The sequence below is a fragment of the Spermophilus citellus genome (genome assembly GCF_964194105.1).
Source record: "Spermophilus citellus genome assembly, chromosome: 1".
Classification (NCBI taxonomy): Eukaryota; Metazoa; Chordata; class Mammalia; order Rodentia; family Sciuridae; genus Spermophilus; species Spermophilus citellus.
In genome coordinates, this window is record NC_138182.1 from 150,186,292 (window position 1) to 150,210,811 (window position 24,520).

The window sequence follows — 24,520 nt, forward strand, 5'->3', positions numbered from 1 at the left end:
TAAGTGACCAAATTTTGAGGCAGTTTGTCATTTAGCAATAGGATACTTAATAAGGAAGGGGATGTGAGTAGAAACAAGGCCTCTGAATTTGGACTTGGGGCCAGACTACAAAGGGCAGGGAGGAAAGCATTTGCTCTGCTTGGCAGAGTTACTTAGATTCTATTTTACTCACTATTGCAAGTGCTTCTTTCTCCTTAAGGAGTCGCCACAAAACTTAGTGGCTTGAAAAAATGGTTTCAGCTATTTCATTCTTGTGGTCTTTCATGCAGTTGCAGTCAGAAGTGGCTGAGGCTGGGATCATCTGGAAGGCTTCCTACCATGTTCAGTGATTGATACTGGCTGTCAGCTGGGACTGAAGTTGAGGTTGTCAGCTGGAATACCTTTCAGTGTCCTGCCCATGTGGTAGGGTTCTAAAAGCAAGTATCTTTAGTGCGCCAGATAGAATCTGTTTTGCCTTTGTGAACTTGCAGGTCACATAACCTTACTTCTTCCAGAGTCAAAGGGAGGAAATGTGAACCCTCATCTGTGGAGGGAAGAGTGTCACTGTCATTTTATAAGAAGAGCATGTCGGATAGGATATGTAGTGGTCATCTTTGGGAAATGTAATCCTTCACTTTCTTGCTGCTGTTTTGGTCTTTTTTTTCACCTCCCCAATATAGTTAATAATGCAAGCATTATGTAGCCACTTGAACTTTACACTTGTGCCAAGCACTGTGGTAGATGCAGAGATCATAGAGCTTTTTTCCCTAAGGAGTAAGGTGAGAGCCAGGTAAGGCCACAGATTCTGTTACCGTGTGAGAGAGTGCTTTGCAAGTATAGTCATGGTAGGCCTGGCTCTGGGATATTATGGAAGAAGTCACCTGAATTGGAACTTAAGGAATATGTGGGTGGCTTGCAGGTGAACTGTGGGTAACATTTCAGGATGAAGGAGCAGCTGGAGCAAAGACGTAGCAGTGTATAGCAGTGTGAAAGTATATTTATTGGAGAAATAGTTGCCTTTTGAGGCCAAAGTATGGAGCTTCTGGGGTTTATGGTTAGAGATAAAGTTGTAAAAGAATGTGAGTCCCTTTGTTGTGAAGGTCCAAGTGTGTCATATTTTAAAATTTAGAATTTTGTCTTTACAGAAATGATCTGGTGTATCTATTATGTTATGAGATCTGAAACAGTATATCACAGTTCACCATGTTTATTTCTGTAACAAGATATATAAGTGGGATAAATAAAGACTATACATAACCTCACCAGATCAGATCAGATTTCACCAGATGAGGTTGGGTGAGATTTTACTGCCAAATGAATTTAGAAAACTAGTTTTTCAGTGTTTTTTTGTTTGTTTGTTTGTTTTTTTGTGAATTGCAGTTGAGGGATTGTGGATGTGTGTGACATCCACATTGAAACCGGTTTTTAGATCATGGGCACATTGGCAAATACCGAGGGTTCTACCTAGCACAGCATTGTGGAGAATCCCTATTCTTATGCAACCTTCAGCTGAAAGGGTTGAAATATGAGCAAGTGGTCATTCTAGTGCTCATTGTCATGCAGGGGATATGGACTTGCATGATCTGAAGACACCAAGGAATATGTTCTGGCAGATGTGAATCGGGGTTATCAAGATAGGGGTGAGCAGATTAGGCATCCACAAGCTTGCAAAGACCCTGAGGGTAGGGTTGAATGTTAGGGGACCTGTAGTGAATCTAGTAAAGTGTGGAAGAAAGAAAACGAGTGACTGGCAAGAATTTATGTTGTCACGCATCTGTCTGGCACTGTTCTGAATATCGGACATGGGTTATCTCATCGAATTCTCACAAAACCCAGTGAGGTCTTCTATTATGATTTCCATCTTAAAGGTGAGAAAATTAAGTCTCGGTGGGAAAACAGAGGGTGACCACTAGGCATTGTCTCTGGGCTTTCAGGCTTGCCTTTGTTAAGGCCCTGCCCTCCCAATGGTGGCCTGAGCAGCACTCAGAGAAGTGGTTCAGCTCTTCTGGCCAGGGTCTCAATTTAGGCATCACTCTGCACACAATCAGCTAGCTGCTGGAGAGTGCAATGCACTCATGGTCTGTGTATTTTTACATACTGTTAACTTCCAGATAGAAGTGAGCTTCCTGTCTTAGAGAATATATGGATAAGCAAGGACCATGGGGTGGAGAAAAAAACATTGGGGGCAGAGGCAGGACTGGGCTGGGGTAGATTTTCCTGTGGGCTCTTCATTTACTCTAGATGCTTGTGGACTTGCTAAGATCAATCCACCGAGGAGGTGGTTGAAGACTACATTGATCTGCATGGCTTAGAAGTGTGGGGAAGGAGGTTGTATTCCACCTAATTCCATTGCTTAGAGAATAATGAAAAGTAATCCAAAGGGTACCGAATTCATCTGAAGGATTGAGACCTCAAGTATATAGTCTCTTGGGGTTTTGTCATCAGTCTGAGAACTTGCACATCTGAGGAGGCTCATTGATAAATCAGGGACAATCTGTTCTCTGAGCCCCAAGGAAGCACATCAGTTAATGGAGTTCAGCCTCTTTTATTTTCCCCCCATCCTTTATTTAAAGACTTTCTTGCTTAGTCACTTAGGACACAGGAAGTTAAGGATAGGGAATTCTGGCTATTAGTTCCAACATTGACCACATCCTGAAAGGGAGTGAAGAAACTGGAAATCTGTGCATTTTTCGATTATTTATACTATAGTAGGTGAGCCTTAATAAATAGGTATGTAATTACACAGTTAAATGGAAAAAGACTTAAGGTTTCTTAGAAGACTAGTGTTCTAGAATTGTAGGGGTAGCTGGTTTCTGGGAGGGATACCAAGTGGTGATAGATGGAAGCAGGGACTGGGAGAGTTTCTCCACAAGGGAGACAGACTCCAAGTCTCTTTAGAGATGTTTCAGGATCAGTTCTTTGATACCAGATCTGTTGAGACCCCATAGCTGTAGAGATGAGGTATAGGACCCAGGCTTTTGGCTAGGATAGAGTACTGGGTTGTGAGGCACAGGGTTACTGGCAGAGCAGTTGGCACAAGAACATACATGCTTGAAGCCTTGGGGTATGAAGGGTTGAGACCAGAAGCAGGAATGCCACTGAGTTAATTGGTTTGGAATGGCAGCTATTTGAGAATTAGAGTGTTTCAGATCTTTCAAGAAATGGGGTCTGGGGGCTGGGGATGTGGCTCAAGTGGTGGCGCGCTCGCCTGGCATGCGTGCGACCCGGGTTCGATCCTCAGCACCACATACCAACAAAGATGTTGTGTCCGCCGAGAACTGAAAAATAGATATTAAAAATTCTCTCTCTCTCTCTCTCTCTCTCTCTCTCTCTCTCTCTCTCTCCCTCCTCTTTCACTGTCTCTTTAAAAAAAAAAAAAAGAAATGGGGTCTGATAGAGTATAGAGGGTTGGTTGGGGCCATGTCTTTTTCTTCTTGGCTGTATGTTTTTCCAAGAGCCTGGCAGAGAGCAGATATGTGATACATGTTGTGAGGTGATTGAGCCATTCTGGGCAAGCATATTGTCTCAGTTTGCCTTGTTGAATGTGCCCAGCTGTGGACATGCTAGTGGATGAAGCTATTCAGATTTGTAGCCATGTTCCCATATCTTATTTTAAAAAAACTATTTGTAAATAGTTTAAAACAAAAATATTGCAAGAATAAAAATGGTATGAGGACATCATAGTCAGGGCCCTCTACCTCTAAATACTTGGGGTATATTCCTTAGGAGTTGTGATATCCTCTTGCTTAACTCAGTAGTTAGCAGTCATTTAATATGAATACTCTCCGATTTGTATTCAGTTTTGTCATTTTAGTCAATTTTTTTTTTAATAAAACATTTTTGAGGTATAATGGACATACTCACAGTGAACTGCATGTTTTGAGGTACAGTTTAAGTTTTAACCTGTATATACTTATGCAATTATTGCCACAATCAAGATAATAAATTTATCTGTGCTTCCAAATGTTTTCTAATGTCCTTTTGAAATACCCCCAAACACTGCCCCTGTCCCCAGGCAACCAGTGATCTGTTTAGTTGTATTTTCTTGAGTTTTATGTAAATAAAATTTAGTGTATTGTACTTTTGCATCTTGCAAAATTATTTTGAGATTCAGCCATATGTTGTGTGTATCAGTAGCTTATTCTTTATTGTTTAATATTACTCCATTGTTTTGGTAAGTCACATTTATTTTTACATATTCCCCTGTTTATGGACCTTTGGGTTATTTCCAATCTTGAGTGGTTTATGAATAAAGCTGCTTTAAACATTCTCATAGTTTTTGTGTGGATATCTGTTTTCGTTATTCTGGGTAAACCATGTATACCTAGGAGTGGTCTTGCTGGGTCATATGGTAACTGTTTTTATCATTTTGACAAATAGCCAAACTGCTATAAAACGACTTTGGATTTATATCTCATGGCATACAAAAAATTAACTCAAAATTAATCATAAGCCTAAATGTGAAACCTAAAAACTGTAAAATTTACAGAAGAAAACATAGGGAAAAATCTTCATGACCTGGGATTAGGTCTCTTAGTTATGATGCCAAAAGTGTAATACATATTAAAAGAAACCCTGGCTAATTGGACACTACCAATTTTTTTTTTTTTTTTTTTTTGGTGGTGGTACTGGGGATTGAACCTGGAAATTCCTTACACATGCTAGGCAAGTGCTCTACCAATGAGTTTGTCCCCCTGGCCCAAAATTAAGAACGTCTGTTCTTCAGTTACATTAAAAGGATAATAATTTTGTCAGTCTGATGGGTGGGAAATGTTAGGATAGTTTTGTTATGAGTGTAGTTGAATATATTTTTGATACGTCTAAGGACCATTTTTGTATATTTTCTTTCGAGTTACCCATTTTGAAGTGGTCCACTTTCTATGGAATTTTTGGCCTTTTCTTTCCCTCAAAAATAATTTTTTTTTTTTGTACTGGGAATTGAATCCATTTGAACCCAGGGGTCCTCTTGTACATCTGTAGACCTTTTTATTTTGAGACAAGGTCCTGTGAAGAAGCTGCTTATGGCCTTGTTATTGCTCAGGCTACCTTCAAACTTGAGATTCTCCTGCCTTAGCCTCCCCAGTTGCTGGAATTATAGGCATGAGCTACTATGTCTTTCCATCAGTTAGTTTGTTGTTGTTGTTGTTGTTGTTGTTATTGGGGATTAAACTCGGGGTGCTTAACCACTAGACCACATCCCCAACCCTTTTTTACTTTAGAGACAGGGTCTCACTGAGTTGCTAAGTGTCTTGCTAAGTTTGCTGAGGCTGGCTTTGAACTAGTGATCCTCCTTGTCTTTGCCTCCTGAGTCACTGGAATTACAAGCATGAGCCATCACTCCCAGCTTCCCCTCAGTTTTTAAAAGGCCTCGTCCCCAACCTTTTTTATTTTTTATTTACACAGGGTTACATTAAGTTGCTTAAGGACTTGCTAAGTTGCTGAGACTCATTTTGAATTTAGGATCCTCCTGTTTCAGCACTCCTTTTCTCCCAGCTGCTGGGAGTACAGGTGTGTGCCAACATGCCCAAGAAAAGTTCCTTCTTTATTTAAAGTATTACACTGATTTGTCCTTTACGTTGCCAAAATTCTCTCCCACTTTTTCATTTGTCTTTTGACTTTCTCATGATGTTTTTATCCACACAAATGTGTTCCAATTAATAAAATATATAAATCTTTTACTGCATCAGGATTTTGAGTGATACTTAGAAAACCTTCCACTGCACTCAGATTCTAGAGGAATTTATTCAGGTTTCTTCTAGCACGTTTATAATTTTATTTTTTATATTTAGATTTCTGATTCACTTGTAAGTTATCCTTATATTCAGGTCAAGTTTTACATTTTTTGAATTGATTATAATTATTATTAACCCTGTTAACAATACTGTTATTTCTCTCGTAGTTGAAAATATCACCTTTGTCATATACATAGCTTTCTTTGTGTCTAATTCTGCTTCACTGCATGGTCTGTTATTTGTACCTGTAGCACAGTTTTAATTATAGAGGCTTTATAGTATGTAGTATTTTAATATCCGGTAGGGGCAAGTCCTTCACAACTCATTTTTATTATTTGCCTTGATATTCTTGTGTGTTTAGTTTTTCATGTTGGATTTATGTCAGTTGATCTATCCCCATAAAATTATTTTTATTGAGATTTCTTTTTTTAAAGTATTTTTTAAGATATATTTTTAGTTGGTGATAGACCTTTATTTTATTTATTTATATGCAGTACTGAGAATTGAACCCAGTACCTCACACATGCTCTACCACTGAGCCCTCTTATTGGAATTTCTGATGGTACTGAAATGTCTTAACTGAGGAAAAGGGAGATTCAAGTCTTCTTTTGTGTTTTTCAGGAGGTTTCTTGTTAAAATTATTTCTCAGTATTTTATAATTTTCTTGGTTTTTCTAAATAGGATTTTCTCATCCACTTTTTCTTCTAATGAATTAATATGTGTAGATATGACAGCTATTGATTTTTTGTGTTTTTATATCTGCTCTCTTGCTTTGTTCTTTATTTGGTTTTATTTTATCATCTAGTGTCTTAGGGTTTTCTAGGCACATTCTTGCAGCATTAACAAATAGAGATAATTTTACTTTCCCATTTCTGCCTGTTTTCTGTAGTACAGTTGTATTGGCCAGTACTTCCTAGAATGTTAATAGCCGTGGAGATCATGGGCAATGTGGCTTTACTCCTGAATTTATGGGAATGACTCTTGTGTTTCCTTATTAGGTTATCATATGATACATGATTTTTTAAATCAATAATCTTAGGACAGTTTGATTTGAGGAATGGGAAGAAGAAGATCTCACCTTTTACTTCTTCCTCCCTTAATTTCCACATGGAAGATGGGAAATGAAATTTGTCAGATAAAGAAGGGGGAGTTGGTGTTCTTTTGTTCTCTCTCTTCCACCTGTGTCATTTTCTACCTCCCCTGAAAGCATGTATTGCTTTTCTGAGGACTCATTAGCTTATTTTGGAGATTGGAGCATGGTACCCTAATCCTAGTTTAGGCAAAGGGCAACTCTTTTCTAAGAGAATCTGGAGTGAGCCTGCTAGCTTCCCTTCTTCACATTTTCACCTGTTCTGCACCTCACATTCTTCCACCCCATAGGGTTGTGGGGCTATGTGTCTTTATGGTGATGGTTGGTTTTTCTCTCTCCTCTCTTTAGGTTCATGGCTGCTTCCTAGTCCCACATTCTGGAGGAAACAATCCTAGAACCGTGGGCCAGTGAGCCAGGCAACCAGGCAGCCTTAAGCCCTCTCTTTGCCCGCCCTCCCCTGTGGGGGCCAGGATGCTGAAGAAGCAGTCTGCAGGGCTTGTGCTGTGGGGCGCTATCCTCTTTGTAGCCTGGAACGCCCTGCTGCTCCTCTTCTTCTGGACACGCCCAGCGCCTGGCAGGCCACCCTCAGACAGTGCTTTTGATGATGACCCAGCCAGCCTTACCCGGGAGGTGACCCGCCTGGCCCAGGATGCTGAGGTGGAGTTGGAGCGTCAGCGGTGGCTGTTGCAGCAAATCAGAGAGCATCATGCTCTATGGAGCCAGCGGTGGAGGGTGCCTACTGTGGCACCTCCTGCCCGGCCTCGTGTGCCTGTGACCTCACCGCCAGATGTGATCCCCATCCTGGTCATTGCCTGTGACCGCAGCACTGTTCGGCGCTGTTTGGACAAGTTGCTGCATTATCGGCCCTCAGCTGAGCACTTCCCCATCATTGTCAGCCAGGACTGTGGGCATGAGGAGACAGCCCAGGTCATTGCTTCTTATGGCAACGCAGTCACACACATCCAACAGCCTGACCTAAGCAACATTGCTGTGCAACCAGACCATCGCAAGTTCCAGGGCTACTATAAGATTGCCAGGCACTACCGCTGGGCATTGGGACAGATTTTCCATGAGTTCAAGTTCCCAGCAGCTGTGGTGGTGGAGGATGATCTAGAGGTGGCACCAGACTTCTTCGAGTACTTCCAAGCCACTTATCCACTGCTGAGGGATGACCCCTCCCTCTGGTGTGTATCTGCTTGGAATGACAATGGTAAGGAACAGATGGTGGACTCAAGCAAGCCTGAGCTGCTGTATCGCACAGACTTTTTCCCTGGCCTGGGCTGGCTACTGTTAGCTGAGTTGTGGGATGAGTTAGAGCCCAAGTGGCCTAAGGCCTTCTGGGATGACTGGATGCGTCGGCCTGAGCAGCGGAAGGGCCGAGCCTGTGTGCGCCCTGAAATCTCAAGAACGATGACCTTTGGCCGTAAGGGTGTAAGCCACGGGCAGTTTTTTGACCAGCATCTTAAGTTTATCAAGTTGAACCAGCAGTTTGTGCCCTTTACACAGCTGGACCTGTCATACCTGCAGCAGGAGGCCTATGACCGGGATTTCCTTGCTCGTGTCTACAGTGCTCCTCAGCTACAGGTGGAGAAAGTGAGGACCAATGATCGGAAGGAGCTGGGGGAGGTGCGAGTACAGTACACAGGCAGGGACAGCTTCAAGGCCTTTGCCAAGGCCCTGGGTGTCATGGATGATCTCAAGTCAGGTGTTCCCAGGGCTGGCTACAGGGGTATTGTCACCTTCCAGTTTCGGGGCCGCCGTGTCCACCTGGCACCCCCACAGACCTGGGATGGCTATGATCCTAGCTGGAATTAGCAGTACCTGCCTGTCCCTTTTGGGTCCCTTTCTTGCCATACATGAGCTGAGATAGGATAGCAGTCCCTGGGCTGCATCATCCTGTCTGTTTTCCTCTTGGGTCCATTTTATCATCATCTTTTTGTTTGTTTTGAGTGGCATTTGAGTGCACAAATGATAAGGTGAGGGTTTATTCTCCCGTTTTCAAGGGAGTCAGAAGGGGAAACATTCTGGGGTATGTTGGGGTGGAGTATTAAGCAAGAAACCACTGTGTGGTAGCGGGAGACTTGGGCTTGTTGGGACTGGGAATGTCTATGTCCTGAATTTTCTCCAAGTCATCTGTAGAGAGGTTGGCAACTAACTCTTGACCAAGCCTCCTCTTTCAGCCAGGGCATGAGCCCTGTACTACTCTTCTTCTTCACCTACTATGTGGGGCTGGATTATGTGAGAAGTGAACATTTGGGGCCAAAAGGAGACTAACCAAAAGGGTTTCACCATGAGGGGTGGGGTAGAGTTGTTCCCCAGGCTTTACTGCCTCCAGCTCTTCCTTCTTACCCTGACTTCCTCTCAGGTCTTCATTCTCTGCAGCCTAGCAGTGTGTGGTTTCTAAGATGAAAAGTGGAAGAGGGAAAAGCAAAACCCCTTCTCAGCTCATGTCAGGGCAAAGATAGTAGGGGGAAAGCCTGTGTGGGACTACCTTCCCTCTTTTTGCCTCAAAGAGACCTTGTTCTTCCCCCCCTCCTTTCTAAAAATAAGTCCCTTCCCTATTGCTTTAGGAAGGTTCCACACTGGCTTTGGTGGGAAATAAATGAGCTCTTTGTGTCCTTTTGCCCCTGGGGTTTGGTCACCTCCCCAGGAGGCTTTGGCTTCTGGTGGCTTTCCGCATATGAGTTAATGTAACTGAAACTAGGACAGCCCTGTCCATGCATCAGGTCCTGCCCAGCCTCCCCCCAAACGTTGCCATGTCCTTACAGACCAGGATGCAGATGGCAGGTTGGAGAGGAATTTGTATGTTTTTGTTTCTTGCTTGACCTCGGTTTCATGGAAGAAAGTGGAATCTACAGAATTATTTTCAAAAATAAAGTAAAGGCTGAACTGTCTGCAAAATGTGTGTGTGTGTATATATCTTTGGAGAGGAGGTGAAGGGTAGGGGAGCAAAAGTGAAAAAAGGGAAGAATGAGCAGCAAGGGAAGTGGGGTAGGGTAGGGGGTGGATAAGTTGAAGGAAGGAAAGCAGATGATTATAACTGGAAAAACAGGAAGGAGAAAGTCATCCAACAGCTGAGGAAGGACCAGCTGAGAAAGAAAGGCCAAGCTTGAGGGTGTAGAGAGCCCCCAGGCTCTACTCCTACTGTTAATCTCTAGATGTGGGCTATGTTACCCTCAGCAGGAGGTTTAGAAGCTAGTTTCTCAGCCTTGGTCTGAGAGAGAACCAGGGCATCTAAACCCTTTAAGTAGCTGTTTTGGGTTGTGTGCTTTCTGCTGACTTGGGTAGCTCCCTCTCCCCATAGGGCAGTGAGCTCCAGGATACATAGTGGATACCAGGGTCGGCTGTGCAGTGACACTTTAGTGACCCTAGTGAAAATGTTTTTTTATACTAACACCCAGAACACACACACATACACATACCAGACGGTTCCTAAAATTATCCATATCATATGTAATGCATTCTGAGAATTTCTATTTTCTTCTAATTTTTTTCTTTTTCTTTTTTTTTTTTTTTAATGCTGCTTGTGACCCCATTAACTTGATTTCATTAGTGGGTTTGAAAAATCCTAGGGCTAACTGACTTCATTGACAGAAACCACTTTTGAGCTTTATATCAGATGTGTATGGCAGAGGTGTCTGGATGGGTTCTGCATAGAAGGGATGGGCACTGGGGAAACAGCTTCAGGACAGCTATTTTTACCTTCCATATGGCCTTCCCTCCATAAGTCTTGGCTTTTGCCCTTCTCTTATCTTGGTCACTCTGGTGGGATTACATTCATTGAGTTGAGTGAGTCATCCCCAGATGTGTTGTATGAAGTCTCTGGCCAGGCCTTCCTGAGTCTTTAGTGGATTTTGTAGTAGAACCCTGTCAGGGTTGGGTTGCCAGAGGACAGGCCAGGAGGGTGGGAGGTGGAGGACAGTTAATGTTAGATAAAACCACCACTTTTAAATTCACTTTTTTTTTTTTTTCTTAATACATGTTTCTATACTCTTCCACATCTTTCTTTTACCTTGGTTATATACATACCAGATTTCTTACATATATAAACAGATAAAATATTTATAGTTGTGATTTAGATATGAGGTCTCCCTCAAAAAGCTCATGTGAAACAATGCATGAATTTTCAGAATTGAAATATTTAGGTTATGAGAGTTGTAACCCTAGTAAGTGGATTAATCTTCTGGTATGGATTAACTGGACAGTAACTATAGGCAAGTAGGGTGGGGCTGGAGGAGGTAAGTCACTAGGGGTGTGCCTTTGGTGTTGTTTTTTTTTTTTTTTTTTTTGTCCCTGGTGAGGTTCTTTCTGCATCCTTATTGCCATGGCCTGGGCTGCTTTCCTCTTCATGTATTTCCACCATCATGTTCTGCATTACCTTGGGCCCAGAGCTGTGGAGTCAGCTGACCATAGACAGAGTCTCTGAAATTGTGAGCCAAAATAAACTCTCCATTGTTCTTGTCAGGTCTTTTGTTTTCAAAAAGACTAAAAGCTGACTAAAACATTTATCAATAAACCCACATAGTAATGTAAATATTTAACGTATATAGCTTTCTATAACATACAAATTTATAGTACAAGTTTACTGTATTTATTAAATATCTTTAACAAATGGGATTTCAAACTTCCTGACAGGACCTATGTAGAGGTAAGTGGTTTGCCACTGGAGGGGCCCTTGAATCTCCATCTGTTCTCCCACTCACCTATTGTCTAACCTGGGCAAGTCACAGGGAATTTATAATTGGGAGCAGAGGTCAGAGAACCTTGCTGGTGGGGGCCAAGTGCTACATCTCCTTTTCTGAGGCATAGAGAACAGGTCTGGTAGCAAAAGTCATGGTGGTGATGTACCTGGGTCCACTACCTACATGTCTGACTTTGGATCAGCCATTTGTCCTGCCAGAGCCTCTTTCTGTGGGGCCAGAACAGTAGTGCCTCCTGGGGTGATTATGAAGAGTAGTATGTGTGGAAGCAATGTAAACAAAGTCCCATAGAAATCCCTGTCTCCATTACTCTCCTTTTTCTCCTTTTCTTTTCTTTTTTTTTTTAAAGAGAGAGCGAGAGAGGGGAGAGAGAGAGAGAGAGAGAGAGAGAATTTTTAATATTTATTTTTTAGTTCTCGGCGGACACAACATCTTTGTTGGTATGTGGTGCTGAGGATCGAACCCGGGCCGCCCGCAGGCCAGGCGAGCGCGCTACCGCTTGAGCCACACCCCCAGCCCCTTCCTCCTTTTCTTGGTGCTCATTTTGATCCCCCCTACTAATGTTCCCTGATCTCACATGTGTCTGGAGGGAGCAGAGTGGCAGCCATGAAGTTTGAGAAGGAAGGGGGCCAGGTAGTACTAAGGCTGTTAAACTTTCCCCTACTGGCTCCCTTGGCTTATTTGAAGTCTGTGTCTTTTTTCTAATATAAGACTGTCAGACTTAGATTCAGATGCATATAGCAAGAAACCCAGAATACTGTGCCTTACGGCAGTGAGAGGGTAGGGTTGGCATAGTGGTTCCTGATGCCATCAGGGCCCCAAACACCCTACATCTTTGTCTTACTCTACTTAGCCTGAGGCTTTCATCCTAGATGTCACTTCTTGGCTGCAGTAGCTCTATCCATCACACTTCCATTTCAGGTAGGAAGAAAGAAGAAGGAAGAATGTGGTAAAAGGTAGATGCCCGTTGCCGTCTTCCTTTCCGAAAGTCCACAGTGCCTTATCCCAGCTCCCTGGTCAGAACTGGATCATACAGAGCACCTATCAACAAAAGAGACTGGGAAAAATAATTTTTCAACTGAATTGATTCTTATTCAAAACAAGATTCCTATTACTGAGGAAGAAGGGAGTAATTTTGTGGGCAACTAAAGAGACCTGTACCACACATGAGTCCTGGAAGACCAAACTTGGGGTGATTTGGAGTGGGCAGTATGATGGGGAGATTGAGGGAAGTGCATTAGGAACCATAAACTGGTGAAGGGCAGAATTAAATCTCCTCAGGTCCCTAACCCTATAGTTGTGTGAGAAACATGTCCAGCAGTGCTCAAGGAGGTTTGTGCTAGGCTTTCCCAGGGTCACACATGACAACTGAAATCCTTCAAGGCCACATACAATAATAGAAATGCTGATTGACAAGCACAGATGGACCAAGGGACTGGTCATCTATTTTATCTTTCTACCATCTTTAGTACGTGGCATGTAGCTCACAGTCCAAGATGGTGCCTTCATTCCAGCCACCAGGAGGAAGGAAAAGGAAAAGGAGAACAAACTTCCTTCTTTACAGAATGAAATCAGTGTACATAGCACATTCCCTCATATTTCATTTACCAGAATTTAATCTAGTTCTCTTAGTTGCAGGGGAAGTGAGAAATGGAGTCTTAGCTTGGCAGCCATGTGTTCAAAAAACTAAATCTTCTTTTACCACATATGTAAGAAAGGAAGCATGGTTAATGAGAGGCAGCTTTCTCTCTCTCTCTCTCTCTCTCTCTCTCTCTCTCTCTCTCTCTCTCTCTCTCTCTCTCTCTTTTAAGTACTGGGGACAGAACCCAGGGGCACAATACTGCTAAGAATAGCAGAGTCCTGTTTATTTTTTGTTTTGAGACAGGATCTTATTAAGTTGCCCAAACTGGCCTTGAACTTTTTATCCTCCTGCCTCAGCCTTCTGAGTAGATGGGATTATAGACATGTGCCACCATGCCTAAGAGGCAGCAGCATTCTCTTGAGTACAGGTAATAAGGCAAAATCTGTCAAAAACCTTCCTTGGAAATAATGTTGTTTACTTTAAAAAATTTCTACTTAGAAAGGGAAAAACCCTTCAGAATCAGGGGTGAGTGGTGATGAGGCCTCACCAAGGGCCCTCCATACTTTCCCTGAGGAAGGCAACAAGAACACCCCACCATGGGAATGGTTGCCTTGGTCCTACATGAAACCATGCCATGTAAATGAGAATGTGAATCTAAAAGTTAAGGTGTATTAGTCACCTGTCACTGTAACATAATACCAGACACAGGCTATTTGTGAAGTAAAGAGAGGTTTTTTTTTTTTTGTTTTGTTTTGGCTCACAGTTCTGGAGGTTTAAAGTTAAAGATTGGAGTGCATGTCAGGATAAGTGTTCAGATCTCTAGCCACGCAGCCGAGAATGGGCAGGAATCTTACAATCATCTTTGGGAAGTATACCCCCAGTAACCTAAGACCTTCTCTACAAGGTCACAAGGCCTTGGGTTTCTTAACTTCCTAATAATAACACCCAGGGACCAAGTCTTTAACATGGGCCTTTGGAGGACATTCAACATCCAACTATAACAAGGGGTTGTGACTTCTGATCCTAGTTTGTTGAAACATTCAACATAAGGCCTTGAGTGTAGGAGCTGCCATGTAAGAAGTCTGACTAAGCTGGCAACACTGGCACTTGCCTGTAATTCCAGTGATTTGGGAAGCTGAGGTAGGAGGATTGCAAGTTCAATGCTAGCCTCAGCAATTTAGGGAGTCCCTAAGCAACTTAATGAGATACTGTTTCAAAGTAAAAAAAAATTAAAACAACCTGGAAGGTAACTCAGTAGTAATGCACCGCTGGGTTCAATCCCCAGTACAAAAACAAAACAAAAATAAACATCCAAAGAAGCTGACTACCGTGAGACCACTTCACGGGAGAAACAAGATGAACTGGTTGGTAGTTAGCATCATCTACTGTTATGTGAGTGAGCCATGTTGGATATGCAGTCCTGTACAGCCTTTAGATGTTTGCAGCCCTGGCCAACTTTGAACTGAAACTGCACAGGACACCCTGTGCAGCAATTGCCTAGCAAAATCCCTTGATAATTTCTGACCCACAAGTTGCAAGAAAAAGTTGTTTTTAGCTGAAGTAATTTAAAAAGTGAAAGTATAACTAGAAGATCTTATGTAACCAGAATGGAATGTTTAGACAAATATTTTAAAAATTAGAATTTTTAAGCATTTACTCATTAATACCCAGGGGTGAGAATATTGTTATATAGGAGACTATTTCTATTATTTGGGTAGAAGTTGTCTTTGAATTAAAGTATGTGAATATCTTTTTATTTTCCCCAAATGTTTTTTTTTTTTTCAATTTTTTATTTAAAGTATTATCCAAGTTGTTATTATGGAAGTTTTCTAATCCATAGGGAAACTGAAAGAATTTGCCAAGAATACTCATATTCTTTCCACTGAGATGATCACAGTAATTAATATTTTACCATATATAGACCCATATACCCATTTATTTTTCTCTCTACCATTCAATAAAAGGTCGCAGGCCAAATTTTTAAAATAACATTTTTTAAATAATCATGTAAGTAGTATGTGTTCATTGTGTAACTATTAGAGGTTTTGTTTTGTTTTTTTAAATTGAAATAATTTACCATAACCCTACTGTCCAGATTAACTACCTTTAATTCTTGGCTTGCTGAATAAATTTCTAATCTGACTTTGGTCTTCATTAGGTACTAGTGCCCTCTACTGATGACTGGGTGAATTGTTTGGTAGTGAGATTTTTATTTACATAGTCTGTTATGAGTTTTTGGTTGAATTGATTCCCCAGATTACTTACTTACGGATGAAGCAAGAAAGTTAGTTTTCTGAAACTGCAAAACAGAACTTGATGACCCATATCTAGGGGTTTTATTAAAAAGTCTTGGGCAAGACCTCACCTATAAAGGCCAGTCTGACTTACCTGTCATTGCCATGTTGTTTCTTGAATTGGACCCTGTAGGGATAGACATCCATGTCCAATCCATGACCTAGCACCCTAGTTAGATGGCACGGACATTGTTGTTCTAACTCCTCTCTTCCACAGCTGAACTGATATTCCTGATTTTTTTCTAGATTCTTTTTCTTTCTCCTCCTTCAACTCATCTTTCTTGTCATTTTCTCTTGTATTGTAAATACCTTGTAAATATACACCTTATATTATTTACACTTTCCACCTTAGACCTCTCATGTAATATACTTCACTCTTGAAAATTTTCAACTTATCAACTTAGTTCTCATTGCAAATTAGTATATTCAAGGATACAAATTTATAGCACATCTATAATATTTATGAAAACAATATACTTTCTTTTTTTTCTCTCTCACCAGATTATAGTCAATGAAGAAGATCTCAATCATATCTCTTGGAAGCTATGGTTCAGACAGACATGAGACAGGAAGTTACAATCCTCTGGAAGTGCTATTCTGGCTGCTGCTTCAGAAGGTCCCCATAATAATCATATTGAGCTCATGTTGAATGGCTTGTTGTCTGCCTCCATTCAGTGGCACAGAGGAACTAAATCAATTTTGTCCTTAAGATAAATAGATACAGTTATTGTAATCTAGAAATTTCAAGGTTAACAGGAAAAGAGGAAATGTTTTTGGGGAAAGCATGTGGTGAGCCAGAGTGGAAGAAATAAAAAGGTGTTTGAACATTTCAAAAAGTGGAAGCATCAGTCTAGAGTGGGCTGAAGTCCAGTGAAGAGACAGAACGGAATCACTCTTTTTTGGTTAACAGTCTTGTCTCCTTGCCTCCCTTTGACTGACCTCAGACAACTCCTTCCCATGGGGTGCCAGAACTTTAAGCTATGGACTGTGAAACAGTCTCAAATATTCTTGTTTGGCACTTTCAGAGAACCATGATGGGACATGTAGAACCATGATGTGCCATTCCCACTAAAATTAGTAATAAGATCACTTCCTACCAAAGTACAGTAGTGGTAGTCAGCAGAATTCATTAGGGTGGTGGTAGGATAGTGTTGGGTTAAGTAAAAATTTCAGTGATAAAAGTTTGATTAAAGTACATTAGGCATTTTATCTGTGCAAAGGAACTGGATATGTATCTGCTATGTTTATTTATAATATACCCATGTCTAGATCTAAATGGCAAATGGATTTGTAAGGAATAATAATAAAGAGGAGACAGAGACAAGATGCAAAGGCAGGGAAGATGGCAGAATGGCTCTTTGTCCAAGCAGCCACATTTATTTATACCAATAGGTCACATTAGGTCATTAGTACCATAACTACATTATTGTTTAGAGTATCAGTAAGGTTGCTTCTTTTGCAGTTACATTTCATAGTTACAATATGCAATGTTAGGAGCTTTGTGCAGTTCTCAAGAAAGTCCATTGTCTGAAGTTACTGTTAGCGAGGCAGCTCCAGGAGCACCAGACCTTGGTGAAAGATTGTAATTATCTAGCAAACAAGTTCTTCTACTCCCAGGAGGTATGTGCCTGCAATCAAGTTCGAGGCTTGATGAGGCTCTAACACAGAGGCATCTCAAGGCATTGCTGTACCAGCTAGACATTGGACATATATTAGCTATATTACTAGATCCTAAAAGAGATTACAGGATATTCTAAGTGGAAAACAGGGTGCCTATTACCCTCCGGGAGTTTTCTCACCAGGGGAACACTTCCCTGTACATTTCTATGGTCAGAATCCCTATATGGGTTAACACTTTGAAAATCTTCCCATGAAACTCATGGCAACAATATATTAAATAATAAAAGAAATATAAGGATGCATCAAATTAGTTAAGTGTAAGATAAATATATCTGGAACAGATACACAAGATAATGAGTGAGACCATAGATGATGGTGTTATGGTCTTTATATGAGATGTCCCCCCAAAGCTCCTGTTAATACAGGAATATTCAGAGGTAAAATGATTATGACAGCTATAATTAATCAGTCCATTCTACTTTGAATGGACGGGGCAGTGAGTATAGGTAGGTGGGGTGTGGCTGGAGAAGGTGGGTCACTAGGGGAGTGCCCTGGAAGAATTATTCTTCCTGAGGTCTTTTCCCCTCCCCCACCTTCTCTCTGCCTCCAGACTCCACCATGAAATGAGCAGCTTCTTCTGTTGGGCCCTTCCTCCATATTGCACTACCTCACTTTGGGTGCAGATCAATGGAGTCAGCTGTCTGTGGACTGAGACCTCTGAAACCATGAGCTATAAATAAACTTTTGCTCCTCTAAGTTGTGCTTGTCAGGTATTTTGGTCACAATGACAAAAAGCTAACTAAAATACTTAGTTAGCTATGAACAGGTAGGTGGGGGAAAGTTACAATATGCAATGTTAGGAGCTTTGTACAGTTCTCGAGAAAGTCCATTATCCATAGGACAGAAGGCATATGCTATAAGAAAAATCCAGAAGTCATAAAACTGAAACCACAGGGAACCTTATTGAAACAGGCAACAAGTGTTTGGGGAAGGTGAGCTGGGATGCTTAAACTTCTTCAAGCTATAGATAATTATAAATCCCTTGAGGGAACTATTACTTAAAATCATGGGAAACTCTAATCAAAACAGTCTAGTTTGGGGTCTAGTATGTCAAAACCTCTTCCAGCAATAGATAATTATAACACCTCATAGGAAAGAACTTTTTCCAGATCAGGCCCTTATCATCAACACTATTTCACAACTGCACAATCACCCTGGAAATCAGAACATCAAGACCCTCACAAAGAAAGTTTGCTGAGGACTATCCAAATAGCAATAAACTGGTTAAGGATCAAGAGAATTGAGGCAAGAACAGGTGAACTCAATTTTTTTAAACATTCCAGCTCTGTGAGCACCACACTGTCTTGTTTTTGAGACATCACAGAGAAAACTTTTTTTTTTCTGGCTATACCATTGCTTCTCATGCTCTCTATTAAACTGCTGCTTGCTACTCTGTGTTTCAATTGAATTCTTTCCCACAGAGTCACTAGAACCAGTACCAGAGAACCACCACAGTTGCCCAGGTTCTGGGGTGGACACTTACCAGGTAACACTGGCATGTGATATTTTTTGCTCATGTATGGACTGGTCATCATAATATTGGTCTTTGTAGGGTAAAAGGGTCCTAAATACTATGATTATATATCTCAAATATCTGACATAATTTATTTCTACCATCCATCATAAATACCAAATCTGGATTGGTAGAGGCAACCAAAACTCTGATAGGCAAGAGATAAACTGGAGGGGGAGCATGAAGAGAGGGGAAAGAAGAATCAAAAGAAAAATAAGAAAACAAAAACTGCAGATGAATGTGTCAACCAATATTCTAAACCACAAAAAGAAATTTAATGCTAAGATAACCAACAAACTAAATAATAAGAACATGGACTTTAAAAAGGCTATTAATACTTAAAAGCAAGTAAAGATACTTTTTTTTTGATAGTGTGGATTGAACCCACTGAGCCACATCCCCAGCTATTTTTATTTTTGATTTTGAAACAGAATCTCACTAAATTGCCTAAGTCTCACTAAGTTGCTGAGGCTAACCTGGAACTTGTGGTCTTCTGACTCAGTCTCCAGAGTCTCTAGGATTACTGATGTACGCCTCCATGCCTGGCACCACAGAGAAAACTTAGAGAGAGATATCATCAAAGTGGTAAAGTACAAATGATTGGACTTTGCTTTTTTTTTTTTTTCATAGAAAACCAATCACAAAGCCTAGAGCAGAGATGTCCATCTTTAATTCCAGTGACTAGGGTGGCTGAGGCAGGAGGATCTCAAGGTTCAAGCCAGTCTCAGCAATTTAGTGAGGCCCTCAGCAACTTAGCAAGAACCTGTCTCAAAAGGTAAAAAAGACTGGGGATGTAGCTCATTGGTAAAATACCTCTGGATTCAATCCCCAGTTCAAAAACAGGAAACAAACAAACAAACAAACAAATCCAATTATAACTTTGAACTTTGCAGTGGTAAAATTACCAGCCAGAATATCCCAGAACTCAAGACTGAAGATATGATGATCCCTTGGACCAGAAGGAAGTGAAAAATCATGAGCAGCTGGTAAGAAAAATTGATCTCTAACCATGACCCCTGCTCCCCAAAGCTTACAGGTGGTATGTAGAAAAAATCCCTTTGGACTTGCAGTTTTGAAACTGGAAAAAGTAAGACTGAGGTGGGCACCAGTTTCCTCACCATCCTGGATTTTATCACAGGAAAAACATTCTGTCTCAGCCCAAAGGGAGCATCTCCAGTGCTTGAAGGACTAAAACTCCTGAAGCCAGCTAAAAATAAAGAATGAGGTGGGGGCTAGTGATGCTTGGTGCTAGTGATGTTCAGTGTGCAGAGTGCTGACTGCTTCCCGTTTTGCCAGACAAGAAACCTAATCAGAGAGGCTGTAGAGATGTCATGCTGCAGGAGACATGTTCTACAGGTCCTTTGGGCAGGAATCCCTAACTGGCCTTTACATACTCTTAGGTTACTCCCTTGGGGTTCCTTATTATTTTTGAGATGATAAATTTTGTTACCACAATTATAATCTTAATCTTATTAGCAATAACCTTATCTGCTTTATGGAAGAGAAGAGTAGACAAGATTAGACTGAGACATTCTGACACTTGTATAACAGAAATTTCAGAAGATAATTGAAGGAATGAAGAAGGAATATTTAGAAAGAAAATTATTGCAATTATCCTGAATTATAGAAAAACAAGTGTAACAGTTCAACTGATAGTGGATCTTTTATCTATAGCAAGTTTCCAGAAGATGGGAGACTATTATTTTCAAAAGGCTAGGAGAATTAGCCATCCTTTAAAAATTTTATATTCAGTTCAATTTTTGTGTAAGATAAGAGTACATTTAAAGATAAACATATGTAAAAAATGTTTAACATCTCTAGAAAATATAGAAATGCAAATCAAAACTACTCTAAGATTTCATCTCATGCCAGTCAAAATGGCAGTTATTAAGAATACAGACAACAATAAATGTCGGCGAGGATGTGGGGGAAATGGCACACTCATACATTGCTGGTGTGACTCCAAATTGGAGTAACCAATCTGGAAAGCAGTATGGAGATTCTTTAGAAAACTTGGAATGGAACCACCATTTGACCCACCTATTCTACTCCTCAGTCTTTACCCAAAGGACTTTAAATCAGCATACTATAGTAACACAGCCACATCAATGTTCATAGCATCTCAATTCACAATAGCTAAACTGTGGAAGCAACCTAGATGCCTTTCAATAGATGAATGGATAAAGAAACTGTGGTATCTATACACAATGAAATATTACTCAGCAATAAAAGAATAAAATAATGGCATTTTCAGGTAAATGAATGGAGTTGGAGAGTATCATTCTAAGTGAAATAATTCAATCCCCAAAACCCAAATGCAGAATGTTCTCTCTGATAAGTGGATGCTGATCCATAACAGGGAGTGGGGAGGCATGTGAAAAATGGAGGAACTTTGACTGGACAAAGGGGAGAGAGGATAGGGGAGGGTGCATGGGGAAAGGAAAGATGGTGGAATGAGATGAACATCATTACCCTAGGGACATGTATGACTTGCACATATGGTGTGATGCTACATCGTGTACAACTATAGACATGTAAAGTTGTGTTGTAATTGTGTACAATGAATCAAAATGCATTCTGCTGTCATATATATACCTAATTAAAATAAATGAATTAATTTAAAACTAAAAGAATACAAATAACAAGAAACGCTGGTAAGGATGTGGGAGAAGAAAGAATTTTTATGCACTAATCGTGGGAATTATTAAAACCACTATAGAAATGAGTATGAAGAGTCTTCAAAAGCCTACACATAAAAATACCATATTATAAAAAAATGATGAGAACAATTAGTTATTCATAAGCTGAGTAAATTTAATTATCTAATGTATACAAAATTCCTGATTGTGTTTAAATAATAAGTGAAATGGGTTTGGGATGTAGTCCAGTGTTAGAACATTTGTGTAGCTGGGGAAGGCTCTGGGTTTGATCCCCAGTAAAACACACACACACACACACTGAAGTTAATAAGAATAAACAAGATTGAGAAATGATTGTTGAATGCATAATGTGAACTGAGTTGTCTATGAGGAAGATACTAAAAAAACTTTGTTAGAAAAATAATACATACATACATACACACATACATCTAGGTTGAGAATTCCTAACCTGAAAATCCAAGATCTGAAAATATTCCAAAATCTGAAATGTTTTCACTATCAATATGACACTGAAAATGGAAAATTCTACCCCTGACCTCATATCACCAAAACTCAGATACACTAAAAATGTTATGTTGTGTAAACTACTTTCAGCTTATGTGTATAAAGTATAAATAAAATATAAATGAATTTTGTGTTTAGACTTTGGTCCCATCCCAAGGTCTATATGAAAATATTATAAAAATCCCAAAATTCTGAAATTTAAATCACTTCAGTTTCAAGTATTTAAAATAATACTTGAAATATTATATTTATAATAATATTATTTTAAATAATAATACTTGTTATTTAAAATAATACTCAAGCTAGATCAGGAAGAGGTTGGTGCAGACTGAGGAGTGGGGAAACTGGGCTGCAGATATCAGGTGACTTGTGCTTTGAACTGTGGTTTGTATCTGTGCTCCTTATTTCACATTTCCTGTATCTGTCTTGGTTGAGACTATAGACTGCCACCTTCAGCCCATGGAGTAGAAGAAGAGCACCAGGAGGATAGCAAATTGGATTAGCTGTTGGGCAAAGACCACACCAAGGTGGTATTTCCAAAATCTTAGAGCAGAGGCCTGATCTCAGGTTTCCCAACAAACCAAGTCTGGCCACTTGCCCCCCAAAAACAAACAAAAAAGGTAATGGTGAAAAGCAGGAAAGAAATTTTTAATCAACATGTACATAATGGGAAAGCAAAATAAGACCAAACATCTCTCCCCTATCCTTGGGGTACTAACATGAGCAGGTTTAAATAGAGGAAGAATTGGGGTAGGGATTGAGAGTAATGTATAATTAAGCAATCTTGATCAAACTGTGGTCTGGTTGATTATTATTTAAGTTCTGCAAGGTAGCTCTGGTGAAGCCCTTATCACAAAGACAGTCTCATTGTGGGGTGATGTGCCTGTTAGGCTCCACTATGGAGACAGTGACTGAAGACTTTTAGACACTACACCAGGATCTGAAATAGGATTCTGCAAATCTTTCCTCAATCTTGAAGGGAGATAAGAAATGTTAGGTAAACTTAGGGCTAATAAACCTTGTATTACCAGTTTTTAGATGAACATTCCTTAAAAGATGAACATGTCAATGTGCAGAGCTGAGCAGGTCAGAATTTAAGATAATAAGCAAGATAATAACAAAATGAAGGCAAAGATGCCAAGATTTAGTTTGCTTTTAGTTACTCATTTGGCATCTGCAGGCCTAGGTAAAGAGTGTTTTTAACAAAAGCAGCTTCTCTAAGCTCTTGTTATAATTGAGCCTTAAAGACTTGCTGAGATTTCCCCTTATAGCTGTTTTGAACAGAAACCATGCAGAGAAGAATTAATAAAGGACACTGGGTCTATGGTCCTGCTGTGTGGGCCATGACTGATCCTTCTACCATTTCCACCCACCCCAGTACCCACATCTAAATTTCTTTGCTGTATATCCTGGCCCCTTCAGCATCCTAGGGCACTTGGCTGCTCCTTCATGGCCAGAATGACACAGCATCAGCTTTAGGGCCATCATTTTTTACCCCTATTCTTCTTCCTTTCTCCTCCCACCATTTTCCCTATCTAGAGTTCATCTAATCCTCCCATGCTACCCCTCTCAACCCCATTATGAATCAGCCTCCTTATATCAGAGAAAACATTTAGCATTTGGGTTTTAGGGATTGGCTAACTTCACTTAGCATTGTATTCTCCAACTCCATCCATTTACCTGCAAATGCTATTATTTTATTCTCTTTCAATGCTAAGTAATATTCCACTGTGTATATACACCATAGGTTTGTTTTTTTTTTTAATCCATTCATCTACTGAAGGGCATCTAGGTAGGTTCCACAGTTTAGCTATTTTGAATTGTGTTGCTATAAACATTGATGTGGCTGTGTCCCTGTAGTATGCTGTTTTTAAGTCCTTTGGGTATAGAACGAGGAGAGAGACAGCTGGGTCAAATGGTGGTTCCATTCCCAGCTTTCCAGGGAATCTCATTACTGCTTTCCATATTGGTTTCATCAATTTGCAGTCCCACAAGCAATGTATGCTGTGCCTTTTCCCCCAATCCTCACCAACACTTAATAACTGCCATTCTGGCTGGAGAGAAATGAAATCTTAGAGTAGTTTTGATTTGCATTTCTCTAATTGCTAGATGTCAAACATTTTTCATATGCTTGTTGATTTATTGTATATCATCTTCTGAGAGGCATCTCTGCAATTCCTTTGCCCATTTATTAATTGGGTTATTTGTTTGATTGATGTTTATAGTTTTTTGAGTTCTTTGTATATCCTAGAGATTAGTTCGCTGATGTGCGAGTAGTAAAAATTTGCTCCCATTCTGTAGGCTCTCTATTCCCCTCACTGATTGTTTCGTTTGCTGAGAAGAAGCTTTTTAGTTTGAACCCATCCCATTTTTTGATTCTTGATTTTAATTCTTGTGCTATAGGAGTCTTCTTAAGGAAGTCGGGGTCTAATTCAACATGATAGAGATTTGGGCTCACTTTTTCTTCTAATAGACACAGTGTCTCTGCTTTAATTCCTAGGTCCTTGATCCACTTTGAGTTGAGTTTTGTGCATGGTGAGAGATAGGGGCTTAATTTCAGTTTGCTGCATATGAATTTCCACATTTCCCAGCACCATTTGTTGAAGAGGCTGTTTTTTCTCCAATGTATGTTTTTGGTGCCTCTGTCTAATATAAGATAACTGTAATTATGTGGGTTATGTGTCCTTTATTCTGTACCATTGGTCTACATGTCTATTTTGGTGCCATTATGATGCTGTTTTTGTTACTATTGCTCTGGAGTATAGTTTAAGGTCTGATGTAGTGAT

The 24,520-nt window shown here is 40.3% G+C and overlaps 1 protein-coding gene across 9 annotated transcripts in view; it reads left to right on the forward strand.

Moving 5' to 3' along the window:
- The window catches only part of MGAT1 (alpha-1,3-mannosyl-glycoprotein 2-beta-N-acetylglucosaminyltransferase), a 61,760-nt gene that overhangs the window by 11,452 nt on the left and 25,788 nt on the right, over positions 1–24,520 (forward strand). For 6 of the 9 annotated variants that reach the window (XM_081288762.1, XM_081288763.1, XM_081288764.1 and 3 more), the window contains one exon: positions 7,150–8,394. In XM_081288762.1, the coding sequence (XP_081144888.1) occupies positions 7,273–8,394 (1,122 nt within the window). In that variant the 5' untranslated portion in view covers positions 7,150–7,272. Of the gene's footprint in view, positions 1–295; positions 417–7,149; positions 9,696–15,878; positions 15,957–24,520 lie in introns of those variants that run through there. The other 3 variants (XM_081288768.1, XM_081288765.1, XM_081288766.1) reach the window with 3 other exon arrangements.